Source organism: Dunckerocampus dactyliophorus, chromosome 1 (genome assembly GCF_027744805.1).
Source record: "Dunckerocampus dactyliophorus isolate RoL2022-P2 chromosome 1, RoL_Ddac_1.1, whole genome shotgun sequence".
NCBI lineage: Eukaryota > Metazoa > Chordata > Actinopteri > Syngnathiformes > Syngnathidae > Dunckerocampus > Dunckerocampus dactyliophorus.
Window position 1 is genome coordinate 37,575,129 of NC_072819.1, and position 20,269 is coordinate 37,595,397.

Below are 20,269 nucleotides of genomic sequence, written 5' to 3' on the forward strand. Positions count from 1 at the left end.
ATTTGTCTTTTCCACTTGCGTTTTGTCATTGCATTTGATAATACCATGCAATTGCGGGAGAATGACCCGCCCACAGCAAATGTTCATTCTTCTGACAAATAAGACAAATACAAAACAGGAAAAACAACGGCAAATTGGAAAAAACAAAGACAATACACAAAAAACAAAGACAAAATAGTAAAAAAATATGACTACATTTGTATATTTTTTCTAATTATTGATTCTCATTGTATTTCCACATGTATTGCCTTTTAACTTTGGCACTTCTGTGATTCCATACAGAAGCAGCTCAAGTTTAAAATACCACATCAACGCAAAGTACCCGGTCGTGAGCCGCACGGTGGTCTAGTGGTTAGCATGTTGGCCAGTCACAGTCTGGAGATCGGGAAGTCCTGGGTTCCAATCTCCGTTGGGCATTTCTGTGTGGAGTTGGCATGTTCTTCCCGTGCGTTTTCTCCAGGTACCCCGGTTTTCAAAAATATGCATGTTAGGTTAACTGGCGACTCTAAATTGTCCATAGGTATGAATGTGAGTGGGAATGGTTGTTTGTCTATATGTGCCCTGCGATTGGCTGGCGACCAGTCCAGGGTGTACCCCGCCTCTCACCCGAAGTCAGCTGGGATAGGCTCCAGCATACCCGTGACCCTAGTGAGGATATGCGGCATATTTAACTTACTTCCATTTGCAGCCCTTAAGTTCTCATGCATGGCTCCAAAAATGTTAATATTTTGGTGACCTACGTTAACTGTTAACAACAGTAAAATCATAGGTAAACCATGACAAGGCTTTTTCAGCAAAAAACTGCAACTGTCACCATATTAGGGATGGACACAATAATGTATCCATCGATTATTTAGAGCAGGGGGGTTCACACTTTTTCAGCCTGCAAGCTACTTTTAAAATGACCAAGTCCCAAAGATCTACTTCCTACTATAAATATAAAAAATAGATATATTTATTTAAAAAAATATGAGTACGTATTTATGTACGTTATACATGTGTATCGGTGCATGCACTTTTTCAGCATGCGAGTTACAAGTCAAAATGATCTCCCTCTTTTGATAAAACATATAACATATATAAAATCGAACCGGTAAACTTTGAAATACTATTGTAAATATTAATGATTAGTATTTCACATTCACATTTTCAAAGTTTACAGATAATCAAAGTAGTTGATATCATAATTATATTCGATATGGCAGTAAAGATAATTACACATAACAGTTGTGTACATAACCTGAGTACTGGTAATATGTCAGTCAAAATAGCTACGTAACATTCATTAGGAGACACAGTTCACGTATTACATCCAGTTAGCATTTGCTATCAAACATTACCGATATACAAGATTTGAAAATGATTACCGTATGCAAAAGACAATGCAGCCAAAGTCAAGGCAGCATATTAAAAAGGTTTCAGCAATGGCCGCATTTTCCATTTCATCATGAAATAATAGTTTAAGAAGCGGACGGGTAAAAAATAGGGATGAGCCGCATACTCGTTTTAGATGAGCATTCGTTACGGACAATGCATTTTTGCCGAGTACGAGCGTGAAACGAGTACAGCTCGTCATTATCCGTAATCATGATGAAGGAAAATCCTCACTAGGTAACTACTTATGTATACACACTTCATGTTCTGTTATTGGCCAGTTCCACACAGCGACCGCCCCTCCCGAGACAGACAGGAGTACACGGTGCATTTGACAAGACAGAGTTGAAAACGGCTTGTGTCACGTTGGTCACGACCTCCGCTCCGAACGTGGAATTTTTTAGGTTTCCTCAGCTCAGCTCGTATCTAAAGTTACTTGGTAAACTTGTTTCATTATGTGAGCGGTGTATTTGACAACACAGAGCTGTAAACCGCCTGTGTTGCGTCGGTCACTGCAAGTGTTTTGTTTTGTTTTTCCTGTCTGCTTGCGTCTAATTTGGCTGGTGATATAAATACAGTTGGAAAACTTTACTCGTAGTACTGGACGTGGTGCTTTTGAGAAAACTACAGTGAACAAGTCTGGAAGATTATTTATTTCCCTGTTTGCCATCACTGGATGTTTGCATGAATCCCCAACTTCACACAGGTCATGAAAAAATAATTGAATAATAAAGTCTTACAGATCACTTACACACATACACAGTACACATATAGCTGAATAATAATATAGCAACTTCTGATCAATCAATCAATCAATGTCAATTTCAGACTTAAAATGCTCCGCCGACTCCGAGTATGGATGTAGATACGGATACAGATAATTTAGATGGGTGAACAGATACAGATACAGATACAGACAGTGGTGTACTCGCTCATCTGTAGTACAAAACGTTGATTTCTGTTGTTTCTACATAACTCGCCGCTACAACTTAACAGATAACTTTTGTTATAGATATAAGCATCATACGGCTGAGTTAGTTCGTTTATCCGTAATCAGAATAATAAAGACAAAAGTTGCAACTCCGTGTGTAGCTTGAAACGCCACGAGCGAATCAGGACAGGAGCTTGATGTCAGCTGACTGATGTCATATGATATCTACAAAGTGATGTTTACCTGATCAATCCAAACTACCTTAGCGATCTACCAGTAGCTTGCGGTCGACTGTAATGGGAAGCCCTGATTTATAGTTCAGTCCATTGGGTGAAATTGAGCAATTGCTAAATGGAGTACACGACTTGGCGCAAACACTAGAGGTGCTGTTGATTCTGTTTCAACTACTGTAGTTTGCTATCTAAAAAATAACACAACTAGTGGCCTATTAATCAGGGACATCAGGGATCATCAATTATTTTCAACAATTATTTGGTAAATATTGAACCTAAAATGGGAGAAGAAATTCCAAAACTCTGGACAGTGGAGGGATGGAATGAAACCATAGATAGGAATCTCAATGTAACTAAAAAGGAAATCACTCACATTGTCAAAAATTTTAAAGCATTGTAATGGAATCGAAATTGAAACAATTTCAACAATTTGTTCTTGATCAAAAATCACTCCACACTCTTTACTGTTCTTTGGTATCACCATATCTAACTTATTGTGTGGAGATATGGGGCAGTAATTATAAAAGCAATCACTCACTCAATGGACTGCAAAAAAGATCGGTGAGGATAATTCGAGAACATACAAACCCTTTATTTTTAAAATCACAGATATTAAAATTTGCTGATTTAGTAAGTTTTCAAACTGCCAAAATAATGCATAAAATTAACAATAACTAACGCTGAAAACCCACAGCATTTCTGTATGTGGAATTAAATTATGGAACGGATTGAGCAAAGAACTCAAACAATGTACCAATACGAGCAAATTCAACAATACAACAATACAAGCAGTTGATGTTTGAAAAAATATAAAGCAGAAGGGTCTTGAACTTGCTTTATTATACTTGTCTTCATCTTATTTATTTATTATTATATTGATTATTATATTTATTGTTTTGTCGTGCTTGTTTTGTATTATTTATTGTTTATTTATTATTACACTGATTATTATATGAAATAATATTACATGGAATACAGGAAGTGAATAATATGTACTGTACAAGATGTGGAATGGATGGGGGGTAGGATTAAATAAGCTTTGCTTCTTCCTACTCCTTTTGGACATGTGGAACTGTGAAATGATTCATGAGATGTTTTCCATTGGAACCTGCAAGCATGTTCAAATAAAATTAAACCAAACCAAACCAAAACCAAAAAGCACGGCATGACATAATTTATGGGAAGCTACACCCGTGTCATCCAATGCAACACTGGCATAGAAACAGAAGTTCTTGCATGTTATGAAAAATAACAATTACTCAATTCAATTATCATTAATTTTCTTTTTATTTATGAAGGCAAATACCCATCCCATCGGCTTGTATCAGTCAGTACAATGGGATGCATGTATACACATATATACACATATAATTCACATTTAATATAAAGCAATCAATACTCATCTGACCAGTGTCTGGTGGCATCTCACAATGAAGCTGCAGGTTGTGAAATTGCCTAAGTCCCTGATGTAATGGTTGTTGGCTAAATAGTTGGTATCTATTACATGTATTTTTCAGACTTCCCAAAATAGGACGTATTGCCAGTCCTCTCTCCTTATTTGTCAGCCAACCTCTGCATTCATGCCAGGAATCTCAATCTGTCAATTTCATGTAAGAATGCAAAAGGCGCCTTAGTGTTCTCTAGATTTTTTTCTGGGCAGCTGTAGAACTGGCAGTGTAACTTGGCAGGCTTCAAAAACATTTTGGTGCACTTACTGTTTGCCACTAAATCCGTGTGGTCTACACGTTGCCTTACAAATGAAAAGGATAAACACTAAACCGCTGCCATCTCTTTTTTTTCTTATTTTCGCTCTCTTGATGCATTCGTTGTCAACAGGTTTCGTTTCTTTTCTGTAACAGGTGTGCCTGTTTCCTCTGAAGCAGCGCGTGCAGCAGAGCATGTTGTGACAGCCATGTCCCTGGAGATGGAGAAGACCATCACCAAGCTGATGTATGACTTCCAGAGGAACTCCACTTCTGATGATGACTCTGGATGTGCTCTGGAGGAATATGCCTGGGTTCCCCCTGGCCTCAGTCCAGAGCAGGTACACAGTAGTGATGGATGGACCAATACTAAAATATCCATACTCTAATACCAAGGTTCCTGGTACTGGTACTAGATTCTCACATTAAAATATCGATTTTTTTGACACATTTTTGGATATGTGTGTTCGACGCGAGCAGTTGGAATTAATCAAGTGGCATTATCTAATTGTAGTTACGCTGTGTTGATAAGCAATACAATTTAATTAGCAATGTACTTGTCCAGGTTTTCTAAAGAGTAATTTCATTTTGTACACCTGCATATCTGACCATTACAACCGTTAATTATAAGCATCTTTTTAAGCATGAAAATTAACATTCCTTGTGTTTATGTGGCAACTGATGGTGTATCATTTGTTGACAAAACCTGTTGCTTTGCAAATATGTTGGTATGAGTATCGGTTTTAGTGATACCAAGTTTTACCTGATATTGTATCCGAAAGACAAATTGGCGCTATGGCCAATAACTACTCCTGTGTACTACATTAGGCTAATGCATTTTTGTGCATGAGCCAGACTGTGGCGAATTGAATGGAATCACTGAGGGGAATTTAATGATTTGGGTGACCTGTGGCATTTTCCCAATAACACTAAGATGGTTCATTAACTGATCTCCTTCATGGTGCTTTAAGAGTCTTTGGCTCCAGCTGGTGGAGGGGAGGGGTGGGGCCAGACATGACAAACAAATCACTGCAACTAAAAGCTATTCATGGTAGACATTTTTTGAGCTGATACTGTGTAGAAACCAAGTTCACATTCAGGCAGAGTGACAAGCATACCCAAATGTTAAAAAGCAACTTCAGACTGATAGACTGATTACAGTGTTTGAACAGAGGATGTGGTGCACTGAACAAATAGCGCCTAGATCACTCTTCCGAAAAAGCAATTTACCAGAGAAGAGAGTACACAATTTGTATAGAAATATGACAGAAACGTGTCACTGCCGCTGATGCTTAGCTACAATGTTATTGGGTCTGTTAATGTTCTCTCTCAAAATAAAACCCAAAGGAATAAAAGTAATCTAAATCAATGACACACCTAATTGAAAATGCGTGTTAATGGGTTCATGTATTCAGGTAGGACAAGTCCCAATCTGGACTTATTTGCAGTTTAAACCCCTTCTAATTGTATGCATGACCAAGCTCACTTTATCAGTTGCAAAGAAAAGAAGGTGCAGTTTTCATTAGTTGTGACAATTAGCAAACACGGTTTAAGTATTGGGTGAATTGTGATCATATTTTCATCCCAGACGTCACACTGGGCTGTCACAGTCACAATTCCTGTTGGCCACCTTAATAGAGAGTGGAAAAAGGCTGCAGCGTCTCTCATCCAACAAAACAAATTGACAGTTTTACAATTCATGAGGTTTTCTCCCGGTACTGGTTTCCCACCACAGTCCAAACACATGCGTGTTAGGTTATTTGGACACCAAATTGTCCACAGGTGTGAATGTGAGTGTAAATGGGTTTTGTCTATATGTGTCCAGTGATTGACGCCTCTCACTCAGCTGGGATAGCCTCCAGCTCACGCGTGATCCTAATAAGCATAAGCATGAGAAAATGAATGGATAAAGTGTACATGATCATGATCAGGTTATTTTTTTCCAAAATGTGACTTGTTTTCATTTTTGGTGTCACAATTGATTTTTTGCCTTATTGATCTTTATCTGAATTTTAGATAAAGAATATGAATGTTTGGTCACCGTATTGTACATGCTGCCATATGTTTGTAAACAACAAATTTCCTAATTAGCGCTTTATTCCCGTAAATTCCCATATTGTGGCAAAGAATATATTTTTGTACATAACGTACATGTGTTTTTATCTTATAAAAAACATAAGATTTAGACCCATGAATGCTTTGAAACATTTTTTGCAACTTTATTAATTTTCTTTCCTAATCAGAAGTTAATTTGTTACACTTCTAATTGTCCTTCAACATCAGATGAATGGATTAATTCTCACTGCCACTGATTGTGTGTCTAAACATGAAAACGTGTTTTAATAGTCTGTCATCTTTTTAAACATAAATACACCTAACAACACTGCAAAATGCATTGAAGAGCACATTATTAAGGAAATGTAGAGGAACATGATAACTGCAAGTATAATACGGTGACCAAACACGTCCTGTTCTTTGTTTCAGAAAGTGATGAAAATGTACTGTTTTTCATTGGGCCATTAAATTGATCGGTATAAGGCAGTCTGCTGCATGTGACGTAATCCCCGAGAGGCTGCCAAAAAGCCAAAAGAAAAGTATGGATTTCATCCTCTGATGCGTGCAGAGTTGAAGCCTCGTAAAATTGGGGATGTCATGCAAACTTCAAGCATCATTTGAGTAGGGTTTCCTGGTTTTCAGTCATCAAAATATGGCCACCCCATCCGTACGAATATGTACAGTATAGTATATACAGTATATTTAATAGTATATTAAATATTTGAATGTAATTTTGAGCTATCCGGAAACACTCAGAATGTGTCCGCAACTCACATTTGGGTCCTGACCAGCAGTTGAGAATTATTGATTTAGAACTCAGCTTCTTCAAAAATATGTTCCCATGAATGATAACCAACAACTTGAAAATGCTGCATGTTCTCTGTGTCAGGTGCATCAGTATTACAACTCCTTACCTGAAGAGAAGGTCCCATACATGAACAGCCCTGGTGAGAAATATCGCATCAAACAACTGCTTCATCAACTGCCACCACATGACAATGAGGTAATGCATTTGGTGGTGGAACAAAAAAACGTAGTGATTTGTTATGATGTGATATGGATTTAATACACTTATGATAGCAATATCTTGGTTTGATAATGAACGGTGTTGTCCAGGTGCGTTATTGTAACTCCTTGGGTGAAGAGGAGAAAAGAGAGCTGAAGCTGTTCAGTAATCAACGCAAAAAGGACAACTTGGGCAGAGGCAACGTGCGTCCTTTCCCACTAACCATCAACGGGGCCATCTGTGATAAGGTAAAATCGTGAAATAATATCACTTTGGAGAATGTGTATCTATGTGCTATTTTGAACACATCCCATCTAAAATTATATTTTTATTTGCTTCACCTGGCTTCTTTTAAATCTCTCAGTGGATATTTCAAACTAATGAGGCTCAGAGTGAAAGTTAAGACTTGACTTAACCATGTCCTTTCCCTCCTCACAGTGTGGTGGTCAGATCAACGGAGGGGATATTGTGGTGTTTGCAGCTAGGGCGGTTCATGGAAAATGGTGGCACCCAAATTGCTTTGTGTGCTGCATCTGCGAGGAAATGTTGGTGGATCTGATCTACTTCTACCAGGATGGCAAGCTCTACTGTGGCCGGCACCATGCTGAGAGACTGAAACCCCGCTGTTGTGCATGTGATGAGGTGTGTCTCTCTCGGTCTAGAGCCGTTCACTGTTAGTAATGGCTGCATGCTTGCTAGCTCAGATACTTGGAAGTGGTTGGAACTGGTCTGGTGTGAAAAGATGTCTCAGTGTTCTTGCCATATCTCAAAAAATCTGCTTGTGTTTTTCTGTAGCGTATGTGAAGCAAGCAGGCAACAAATTTTCCGTTTAACTTTTTCGCACTGCAGTTCAGGTGACATGGCTAAAAAAAAACTTTGGGTAGCTAAAATGTGAAAAGATTGGGTCAACGATGATGCCATAGGGAACCAAAAGACCAATATTGTATTTCGCTGCCTCCATTTTGCTGTGTTAACTAGCGAATTGAATATTTTGTTCAAACAGATCATCTTTGCTGATGAGTGCACCGAGGCAGAGGGCAGACACTGGCACATGAAGCACTTCTGTTGCTACGAGTGCGAGACTGCCCTTGGTGGCCAGCGCTACATCATGAAGGATGGACGTCCACACTGCTGCAACTGCTTTGAGTCCCTTTATGCAGAATACTGTGATGCATGTGGAGAACATATAGGTAAGGACCGATTACATGATCTGGTACCAACACACAAGCATTTATATCTCATTCACGCCACAGGAAACCTCTGAAAGACATTTATTGCAAGAGTGGGTATTAACGGCCCAAGCCTCGTCGTATACCACAGCTGCGGAAAGGCGGAGTTAGTGCAATGAGATATACATAGTTATTATCCCAAGCACGTTTGACAGGATGGCCCCATGTACAATCCAGATGGGATCTGTGAAATATAATTACTTCCTCCTTGACAATTTATTGGTCTTATAAATTGTGAGAGAATAACAAATGTTTTTGTTTTAAGATACAAAAGAGTTATTGCAATAACATTTTAGAAAAAATTACCTTAACATAAAGGCTATACAGTCGCCTGTCGCAATACTGCGGTTCGATTATCGGCCCTTCACTATATCGCGTTTCTTCAGAAATTACCATAATTTCCAATGTGTGAACTGCTACTTTTTTCTTGAACTTTGAACCCTGCGGCTTATAGCAGTGCGGCTAATTTATGGCCATTTCTAATCTTGTGACATCGCCTTTATTTCAGAACTGCTAATTGTTTAAATACTGTGACGCGAGTGAGTGAGGAAACGGTAGCTCTTTCCTTGGCAGAAGCCAATCATGAGCTATGAGAAAAGTCACAACGAGCTTATCACTTATCGGAAATCACAGGACGTCATTACTCAATATAACAGTATGAGTCACGGTGTCATCTTAGAAAGAATGCTAAAATCACCACACAACAACTTAATTGGCTCCCTCTGGAGCTCCCTCTGGTGGACACAGGCAGCTAAATAAATCATTGCAGTGCTCTGGCAGCCATGACCAATGAACTGCTTTGATGGGAAGTAATGCATAATGGGAAAATGTTAAAAGTTTTTTTTATTCTAAACTCGTATTGGTAATTGTCTTGTATATTTATCTTTCTTTTATATTCTTCTATATTTCTTCTATATTGTATTTTGTATTGTACTATGTGTATTTCTTATTCTTTCAGTGTTAAGTTGCTGTGTGATGATTTTAGAGCTCTTTCTAAGATGACACTGTGAGTCAGACTGTTATATTGAGTAATGACCTCCTGCAAGTTCCTATGGGTTGATAAGCTTGTTCTGAGTTTTCTCATAGCTCAAGATTGTCTCCTGTCAAATAAAGAGCTACCTGGTCCTCACAGACTCATGCACGCCACAATATGTCATTTTATGACAAGGACATGTGCTGCTTATGGTCCTGTGCGGCTTATATATGTACAAATCTTTTTTCTCTCTAACTGTAGTGGGTGTGGCTTAAACACCGGTGCGTCTTATACACCGGAAATTATGGTAATTAATTTTATTAATTGGTCTATTATTAGTCAAAACATATTGAAATACAAGTGATATGTAGTTTTCTGGTCACTAGGCGGCAGTAATTACATAAAACATTGAGACATTACCTTACATTACATTATCTTAAGACTGCATGAAGTCTTGAAGCCAGCCTTTGCATGTCCAACATAATAAGAGTAAACAAAGAATAGAACATGAAAGTTATCTTCAATTTTGTATCCATTGTGTGTCTTTAATAAAGGCATTGACCAAGGCCAGATGACATATGATGGACAGCACTGGCACGCAACTGAAGAATGTTTTTGTTGTGCCCATTGTAAACGCTCCTTGCTCGGTCGTCCCTTCCTCCCAAAGCAGGGACAGATCTTCTGCTCACGGTCCTGCAGCACTGGACAGGTAGTTGATCAATTTAAAAAGGCATCTTCAGTTTGATATCACAGCAGTTGCTAATGGTTTTGTTGTTTAAATCAGGATCCAGATGAGTCAGATTCCTCAGACTCGGCTTTTCAGAGCGCTCGTTCCCGTGAGTCCCGCCACAGCACCAAGATTGGTAAAAAGGAGCGCAGGAAGGCCGAGCAGGAACGAAAGACCGCAGAGGTCCGCCAGTCTGCTCCTCCCCCCATGGCTGACCGTCTGTCGGCTGAAATTGATCCCCTGTCTGTTCAGATGGATCGTTTAAGCATATCAGCCAGCCAGACCCCAAGCAGGACACCTAACCGCACTCCCAGTCGCACTCCCAGCCGCACTCCAAGTCGTGCACCGAGTCTTAACCAGGTGTGGATGAGTCGAGATGACCCTTACGTCCCTGCTGCGTTTGAGGGCCCCCAGCGGGAATCTTCTCCCACCCCTCCATCTATTCATCTTTTGGGTCAGTGTAATGCCAGGCAGGGCTACAATGCCAATGGAAATGTTCATCCTCCAGCCCAGCCTTCTGTCAACCCAGGAAAGAGGCCTGATTCCTGGGGGAAAGAACAAGGTAATGCTAAAAGGACCCCTATGGCTGCCCTGAGAGGTCACTCCTTCAATGAAAACTGGATCCACCATAGCCAGGATGAGTTCAGGCCCAACAAATTACGTACCCAGATGAGCTTCAATGAGATGTCAAGTCAGAACCAAGGATTCTCTGACAAGAGGAGCATAAGCCTGCATGGATTTCAGAGAGACAGGAGGCCTCCACTCACCAGGAGGAACCCCATCAATGCCATGAGTTTCAACGAACCACTGACTCCGCTAGAGCAGACGCCTCGTGGATCCATGGACTCCCTCACGGTGTCAAATGCTATGGGTAAAGAGTGAGATTATACATTGTGTGCATTCTATCATTGTTTAAAATAAAAAGAAAAGCTAACATGTGATTTATAATTTTAACAGGCAATTCTTTGGATGGTGTGAGCAAGCGTCAGGAGCATTTGTCCAGGTTCTCCATGCCGGACCTGAGCAAGGATTCAGGTGTAAATGTGTCTGAAAAGAGCAACATGGGGACACTTAGCTCTTCAGTCCAGTTCCATAGCACAGAATCTCTGTCCTCTTCTCGTCCCTTTAACAACAACATGTACACCCCACACAGAGTGGGATACCCACTGCAGTACTGGGATGGCCCGCAGCCACTGGGTTTAGATGGCAAAATTCATGCTGGTGTGATGGGCAGCAGTGGGAACTTGCGGATGGCTCCCATGAGTGATAGAATGCCCCGTCGACTCATAAATGGGCAGGAAGTTGTTTCCCAGAAACAACAGCTTCAACCGAGACGTCGTAAACACCATCGTGGAAATGGACAACACTGCAGTACCCGCCACCACAAACGCTCCCGTCGCTCTCGCTCCGATAATGCCCTGCACCTGGTGGCTGACCGCCCGACTCAAATGGTGGAACTGCCGTACCATCGTGTCCAGGAGGATTACGATCGCTTCCCCTCTGGTCATGCTGCGAGGGAGTTGTTTGGTCAGGATCCAGGCGGATACCGACAGCAGCCCCACCGGCCGTGTCCTCGCACCACATCTGATCTTACCCTGCAAAATGCTGGTTGGCAGCCTGTTGGGATGGGTGGGCCGTGCTGGGGTGATGGGTACGTGGAAGCGGCTGACCCGTGGTGCTCCAGCTGTTCCTCGTCTTCTGAATCGGAGGAAAATGAGGGCTACTTTATGAGTGAACACATCCCTCGGCCTGTGCAGTTGTGCTACATCAACAATGAAGAGCTACGCCATCGTTACAGTCCCTCGGGCATGGCTGGACATCACGGACCTCTGCACGGACCCATTCATGGCCAGCTGCACGCCCGCCAGAGGAGGAAGAGCAAGAACTGCATCATTTCATAAATACAGAAATTATTAATGGTTAGGGATGGATAGGAGAGTCAAGGAGAGCCAGGTAAGGAGACAACATAAGCATAAGAGAGAAGCAAAGAGAGTGGGAAGGTGAGTGTGATAGTGACAGATAATAGTGTGTGTGTGTGTGTGTAGGGGTGGACGTAAAGAGACATTAGGCCTATTTTTCATGCTGTGAGGTTACACAACTCGGGTAGTGTTTGTGTACACCTACACAAAATGATCTAACTACAAGAGGAAGAAGCTCGTTTGTCTTACACAACAGAAAACAAAAGCAGTGTTTACAAGGATGGATACCAACTTGCTGATGGTATCGAGAAAAAGCACTGCTGAAATTGACTACTAAATATTCATGTGGTCAAGGTAAATAAAAAGATTTTTGTGCGTATCTGTGCTTGTGTTCATGTTCCAGAGAGATTGAACAATTCCTTTAGAGTCAAAAAGGAGCTGCAGTGATGTCAGCAGTGACGTCAGTCCAAGACATCAAACGTATCAGTGTGGACAATCAGGAAGTTGTGTCGGGATAGTGAAAGCTACGTGCTAGATTCCAAGCTGTGTCTTTGTTTTACCTCAGTGGAATCTAAATGCTGCTGGAATGTAGTGTTGGCTCGCTAGCCCTGTTAGCACCTTGTACAAATAATCTGTTGAATCTTGTGCTTTACATAGCCAACTCTCCATGCTTTACCAAGGACAGAGCTGGAGCCTCTGCTCCTTGACCATTCAGACACAGTAACGTCAGGTATGGTCCTGTTTTCTCTTCTGCAACATGCTATGTTTTTTGAGAGTATCTTAATAGATGATTACGATTATAATCCTATCAATAGAGAATTAATAACATATAATGCAAATAATAATCATAGTGAAATTAAAGATATTACCTATTAAATGTATATACAGTGCCTGACAAAAGTCTAGTCGCTTATCCAAGTTGTAGGAACAGTAAATAATAAATTGACTTTCAGTTGCTCATTTGGATTCAGAAACAACTTGTATGAAAGGCAAAAGCCTCTGGATAATGCTTATTATAGCAAAAGAAAATTTTGTATCATTCATTGAATTTTATCATTGAATTAGGAAAGAAAGTTCAGATTGCTCTTGGACAAAAGTCTTGTTGCATACCAAAATAATGTACGGTAAAAATTAAATTTTCCTTTGAACACATAAAAACGGGCTACAAAAACATCAGAACATAAATTCAGTGTGCCTTGGTAAGAAGAATTAATATTGTGTATGACTCCCATGAACTTGGAGGACTCCATCCATACATCCCAGCAATAACTAACTAAACTAATAAATACTAACTAATAAATAACTTGGCAAAATCATCTGGAATGGCAAAAAAAAGCAGTCTTGCATGACGCCCAGACTTCATCAAGATTCTTTGGTTTCATCTTCCAAGCCTCCTCCCTCATCTAACCCCAAACATGCTCGATACTGTTCATGTCTGGTGACTGGTGACTGTGACTGGGCCGGCCAATCCTAGAGCCTCTTGACCTTCTTCACTATTAGGAACTTTGATGTGGAACTGGAGAATGCTAAAGAATTTGCCATGCCTTGTGGTTTGGAAGGTAATGGACAGCATATATTTCCTCAGACTGTTGGTGTTACGATCCACTCTGCAGATCTCTTGCGCACCCCCATATTAGATGTAAGCCCAAGCCATGATATTCCTTCACCAAACTTCAGTTTCCTGGGTAAATCTTGGGTTCATGTGGGTTCCAACAGGTCTTTTGCAGTATATGCGGCGACTGGGTCTTAAGCCTCCAAATCAAAGTTCCTGATAGTGAAGAAGGTGAAGATGCTGCAGGATTGGCCAACCAAGTCACCAGACATGAACATTATTGAGCATGTTTAGGGTTAAATGAAGAAGGAGGCTTGGAAAATGAAACCAAAGAATCTTGATGAAGTCTGGGAGTCCTGCTAGACTGCTTTTGCAGACGCATTGATGGAGTCCTCCAAGCTCATCGGAGTCATACAAAATATGAATTCCTTCTACCAAGGCACTCGGACTTTAGGTTCTGATGTTTTTGTGTTTTGAAAGGAAAATATAACTTTTACCGTACATTAGTTTGGTGTCCGTCAAGACTTTTGTCCAAGTGCAATCTGACCTTTCTGTCTTAATTAAATGCTAAAACTTAATAAATGATACAAGACTTTATTTTGCTATAACAAGCATAAGCAAGAGGCTTTTGCCTTTCATATGTTATTTCTGAATCCAAATGAGCAGCTACAAGTGAAGCTAATATTTATTGTTGCTACAACTTGGATAAGCGACTAGACTTATGTCAGGCACTGTATAGTAATACATATATTAAAGCAATGGATTTAGTAGTATGTAAATGTCATGTACATATGGTCTTAAATATCTATATATTTTGTAACTGAAGAATCATTATTTGTATAAGATCATGTAGAGATAGGGATTCTTGCATGTCATTTGTTGTTGTTGCATACTTAAAAAATAAAGTGTACTTCTATGAACAACCAGTAATTGAACGTGTGTTGGTTGTGACTCACCTCGGACCGTCAATGACAATCCACATGACATGTAGCAATGTGCAATGTGTACTGATTTGACCTTTGACTTTGGCTAAATCATCTTGTCAGTTTAAATGAAAAGTGATCTTGCTGCTGTAATTTAGAGCAATTATTAGACATGTGGAGAAACATCGCCTGTGGTAACATTTCTTTCTCTTGCTAGTCTTACCAAGACTCACAAATGGACAAATGCATATAGCACGGTCCCAACTCATTTTCACTCAGATTGTTAAGCGCTGTAACATTGTAATGTTACCACATGCTATTACTATCTCAATCTGCCCCTCTCATAAACAGTGGTGTAAAAAAATGTTTGCCCCCTTGCTGATTTCTTTTTTTTTTTGCATGTTTGTCAGATATAAATGTTTCAGATCATCAATGTAATTAAAACATTAGTCAATGACAACACAACTGAACACAAAATGCAGTTTTTAAATGAAACTTTTTCCTGTGTGGAAAAGTGATTTCCCCCTAAACCTAATAACTGGTTGGGCCACCTTTAGCAGCAACAACTGCAATCAAGCATTTGTGATAACTTGCAATGAGTTTGTTACAGTGCTGTGGAGGAATTTTGACCCACTCATTGTTGTAATTCAGCCACATTGGAGGGAGCAGCAGAATTTATGGTTCCATTTATCACAGCAAATCTTCCAGGTCCTGAAGCAGCAAAACAGCCCCTCACACTACCACCACCATATTTTACTGTTGGTATGATGATCTTTTTCTGAAATGCGGCGTTACTTTTACGCCAGATATAATGGGACACACACCTTCCAAAAAGTTAAACATTTGTCTCGTCTGACCACATAGTATTTTCCCAAAGGTCTTGGGGATCATCACAATGTTTTCTGCCAAAATTGAGACAAACCTGAATGTTATTTTTGTTCAGCGGTGGTTTTCGTCTTGGAACTTCGCCATGCAGGCCATTTTTGACCAGTGTCTTTCTTATGGTGGAGTCATAAACACTGACCTCAGATGTTTTGACATGAAGTTGTATGACATCCCCATCAGCAGTGTAGTCCAGTTCCTTTAACTGAGGCAAATGAGGCCTGCCGTTTTTTGGATGTCGTTGTGGGGTCTTTTGTAACCTCTTGAATGAGTCGTCACTGCGGCCTTGGGGTAATTTTGGTTGGTAGGCCACTCCTGGGAAGGTTCACCACTGTTCCGTGTTTTCACCATTTGTGGATAATAGCTCTCACTGTGGTTCGCTGGAGTCCCAAAGCTTTAGAAATGTCTTTATAACCTTTTCTAGACAGAGAGAGCTCAATTAAGCTCAGTTAAGTTATGTTTTAACAGGGGGGGCAATCACATGGCAATCACAGGGCCATGTAGGTTTGGATTTTTTTTCTCCCTTAATAATAAAAAATGTCATTTAAAAACTGTGTTTTGTGTTCAGTTGTGTTGTCATTGACTAATATTTAAAATTTTTTCATGATGTCACATTTAAGTGTGACAAACATGCAAAAATATAAGACATCAGGCAGGGGGCTTTTTCACACCACTGTAGATAAACAAGTTAATTTGATTTTGCAAGTATACCTAATGGAAGTGTCTGCTATAAGAGGTTGCTATAAGTGGGTCATGTCAGCCACTGGGCTAATTAATGCATATGGTAAACATTTAGTTTCTTATATTCAGACAGTTTTTTAAAAAGTGTATTAGAAGGTGTTTTACCTTGAAATGTTTCGACTGTCACCTGCAGTCTTCCTCAGAAATGTCACCCAACCGCTGTGATGTGTCGCTCATCAGGTGTACATCCTAAGCGTGGCCAACCTGATCCATCTGACAACCAAACAAACACATTTAAATAAAATAAATAGTTCTCTTGGGTGTTAGGAACAATTTGCCATAGTAATTTTAGTTAACATTTAACGTTATTGTTGCTTCAAGCTGGATGCATCAATGAGAGCAGCAGGAACTGATAGGCATCATATTTGATCAAGCGAGATAACATTCTTTGTGCTTGCACTAGAGGAATCCATGCTAGAAAGGTAGGAGCTTGCATCCGGTGAGTGAGAGTCACAGTCCTCTATAAATCTCATCATGACAACCGTGCAGCGAGTGCAGATTCCGTCGCAGCACTGACTAAATATGAAGCCGAGGCGGCCTCGATTACCCTGCAACTGTGAAGTGAAAAGGAGGCCATCTTGCCTGTCGAGTGGGTGGAAACACAGACTCATCCATTACACTGGATTGTGTTAGGGGTGGCACAAAATATACATTTTTGTATCCCTGCCTTACAGTACAGTATTGACGCACCTACATCAATTATCAATACTGATCAATGGAAATCGTGTTTTTTGTTTTGTTTGATGTAGCATGTAAAATCAAATACTTAGCCGTTTGAATCAATAAGCATGCACACGGTCTTGGATAATGAACGTAATCTGATGTCTGAAGGTCCAATTTTGTATCCTATTTATGCATGCAGGTCAAAATCAGGTGTGTAACTTCATTACACTATAAAGGATGCTGATTTCAATGTAAAATATGAACGTAAGACTTTGATAACATCCCAAGCTTTGTGTTACTTTGCTAAACCAAGAGAAACATAAACAGGAGAAGTAATTAAGTAAAATGTTGAGAACAAGCACACATCAAACATGCACTAATTACTGTAGAAATATGTTTAATCTGTCTCGGAATTGCGTGTAAAAATATATATACGGCCATATTAATTTTTCCTTAGACTATATTTTTATACCATTATTACGAGAGAAAACTGTATTTTTGAGATTCAGTTATTACATTTACCCTTCTTCCATTAAATTGATAATGTGAAGTATTTCTGATCTTTTTCTCCAATCCTATATGGCACTATTACTGTTTCATGATATTGTCATCCAAATATTGTGATGATATTGTATCGTGGGTTAGTCAGCTGCCATAGTTTAGCTTATGACATAGGGGAGTCGATCTTCACAGAAAAAAGAAGTCACACTTCCAAGAATAAGAACATTCGCATCAACATGAAGACAGAAAACAAATGCTCTGTCTCCAAGCACTTTACCAACTCTTTCTGTCAATCTTCTCTAATCCCACTTCCTCTTATCTTGTTGTTCGCATCAACCCCTTCCTAACTATAACTGTGTGTGTGCGTGTGCATGTGTGTGTGTGTGTGTGTGTGCGTGACAGAGAAAATGACATCCTTCCTCATCTATCTATCCTTGTCTCTCATGCTCGCAATTGAAGGGGTCTTTGGTTCGTCTGCTGCTTTTGCTGCCTTTGTAAGCCCCCTCTCACTGTGATCTCCCTACCTGCTTTGGTTTGTGGCTGCTTTGAGTAACATGCAAAGGAAAATGGTACAAAACAGTTGGACTGTTTCAATCACAGTTGGCTCGAACCGCACAAGGGAGAGGGATGGTGATGAGCTGTTAATGACTCAAAGATGATGAAAGTGAGGCGCCACATGTCAACTTGCAACAATGCACCAGTGAATTCTGAGCTTGTTTGACGGCACATTTTGTCAAAACATGTCAAAGGAAGCTGAATCATGGTATTTAAAATCAAAGTACATAAGAGATGGTCTCTCCCACCAGGCAGCCATGTTGGGTAGAACCTTGGGCAAACATCCTGTTCACATACCAGTCTGCCATTTGACCTCGCATACCTCTTTGGTTTCATACCCTTTAAAATCCATATATAATCTATAAATCTAATAATGTGATTATTACCGGATATAACTCATGCTTGGCATGTAGTTAAGTTACATGCTGTGAAGTTCATGGCTGGTGAGGGACTTACAGTGGATGATATACAGTATCTGAGGAGTCCTGTCAGATAAACACGCAGCCAACACAAAACGACAAGTTTAATACTAACATGAAAGGGGCTCACGCCCTGGACACCATTGAAGCTAGAACCACGGATCTTTCCTCTTGCCATAGCATGTCTGTCCCCATGATAACATGTTTGGAATGTTGTCTTTAAGCCATGTTTTAGATCATATGTAAACACAACATTCTATTGTGTGCACCTCAGAAGGCATATGGTCTATTTTGTCATCCAGAGAGCCAACATCGGTCAGGATGATCGATGGAATAGCCGTTAGCCTAGCCCGGATCCCCCTGCACTTGCCCCGCTTCTGCTTCCTCTCACACCGCCTGTGGTGCGTCCTCTGCTTTTGCAAAGCAGGAGCAGGGGATGCCTGGCTTCTGTATTTCCCTGGCATCCATAAAGTTCATAAAGAGCTGCTGACAATGTCTGCCAAGCAGCAACTTCCAACATTCTACACGTTTTAGCGAAAGCAAAGGCATGGACTTACAAAAACATGTAAACACATCAGAAAAGACAGGGGCCGCTGCGTCTGCATCCACTTCCGCTGCCATCGTAACCCTTTAGAATAAAAGCACAAGATTATTTTTGTATGCTTTTTTTTTTTTTTTACAAAGATCCACAACCCACTGAAAATTACCCAAAAGTGGGTCGCAACCCACCAATTGAGAGCATATAATATTTTGGACATGGAAATGTGTGTCAAACTAATGGAAATGTTATTCTCTTAGCACAACTTCTTATAGTCTTTTCTGATGTTCTTGATAAACAATGATGCCTTCTTGACACAAAAAGATACACAATCAACAAATACAAACAAACTTTAATTCGTAGTTTGGCGTAGCTATAAAACATTTTGCCCTTAGAGGTGGCATGATCCACTCACTCTAATTGAGTTTTTTTGTATGCATTTGCACTTGTTCAATGGTTATTAAAATCTGTACTGTACTTGTACTTTTACTTAAGTATGTTTTCTAAGTATGGTCCTTGACCATATTTGAAATCTTATCCGTTACTGAGTAGAAAAAATATAAACATAAACCAACTCCTGTTAGATTAGAGCTTAGGGTTACATTTGGTGGTAGGTTTAGGGTTGAGATTAGCGTTTTGGTTAAAGTTGGGTTTGTATTTATGGTTGTGGTTAAGGGTTTGAGTTCGAGTCGGGGTTAGGTTTGGGTTACAGTAATGGTTGGCATAAGGGCTAGGGCAGGGATCGGCAACCCACGGCTCTGCATGTGGCTTTTCAGCCTCCTTGTTGCAGCTCCCACACCGAGCTCTGTGATTTTATTTTAACACTAAAGCGGAGCAAATGTGCATTTTTTGTGTGACAAACACGCAAAAAATAAATAAATCATGAAGGAGGCAAACACTTTTTCAAACCACTGTAGTTAACATAATAAATAATAGAAAATGAGACATCTGAGAAATAATTAAGACATTACATAGACTCACATATTAGCATTGACCTACCATGCTAACCCTCAGCTAGCTGACATCACAAATGCCACTTCCCAGGTTCAGCTACACAACGTCACAGATATTATACTACATATAGCATCTTCTAAATGCCTTATATTTGTATTTTCGTGCCTTTAGACATTTTTATGATTGAGAATATTTCATTTGGGCCAAGAATATGTACACTTTATTTAATAATAGGCCGTATTCAATCATGACACAGTGGTCATCCATCCATCCATCCATTTTCTATGCGGGGGCATGCTGGAGCCTATCCCAGCTGACTTCGGGCAGGCGACAGGCGGGGTAGACACAGTGGTCATTCATTAATTATTTTTTTTCCTGTATGACTCTGATC

At 40.1% G+C, this 20,269-nt stretch overlaps 1 protein-coding gene across 3 annotated transcripts in view; it reads left to right on the top strand.

Annotated features, from left to right (window-relative positions):
* The window catches only part of LOC129180378 (prickle-like protein 2), a 36,146-nt gene extending 21,518 nt beyond the window's left edge, over positions 1-14,628 (top strand). For all 3 annotated transcript variants that reach the window (XM_054774808.1, XM_054774824.1, XM_054774816.1), the window contains 8 exons: positions 4,398-4,582; positions 7,186-7,299; positions 7,413-7,550; positions 7,741-7,944; positions 8,306-8,492; positions 10,059-10,213; positions 10,289-11,102; positions 11,189-14,628. In XM_054774808.1, the coding sequence (XP_054630783.1) occupies positions 4,451-4,582; positions 7,186-7,299; positions 7,413-7,550; positions 7,741-7,944; positions 8,306-8,492; positions 10,059-10,213; positions 10,289-11,102; positions 11,189-12,132 (2,688 nt within the window). In that variant the 5' untranslated portion in view covers positions 4,398-4,450 and the 3' untranslated portion in view covers positions 12,133-14,628. The remainder of the gene's footprint in view (positions 1-4,397; positions 4,583-7,185; positions 7,300-7,412; positions 7,551-7,740; positions 7,945-8,305; positions 8,493-10,058; positions 10,214-10,288; positions 11,103-11,188) is intronic.
* The last annotated feature ends 5,641 nt before the right edge of the window (positions 14,629-20,269 follow it).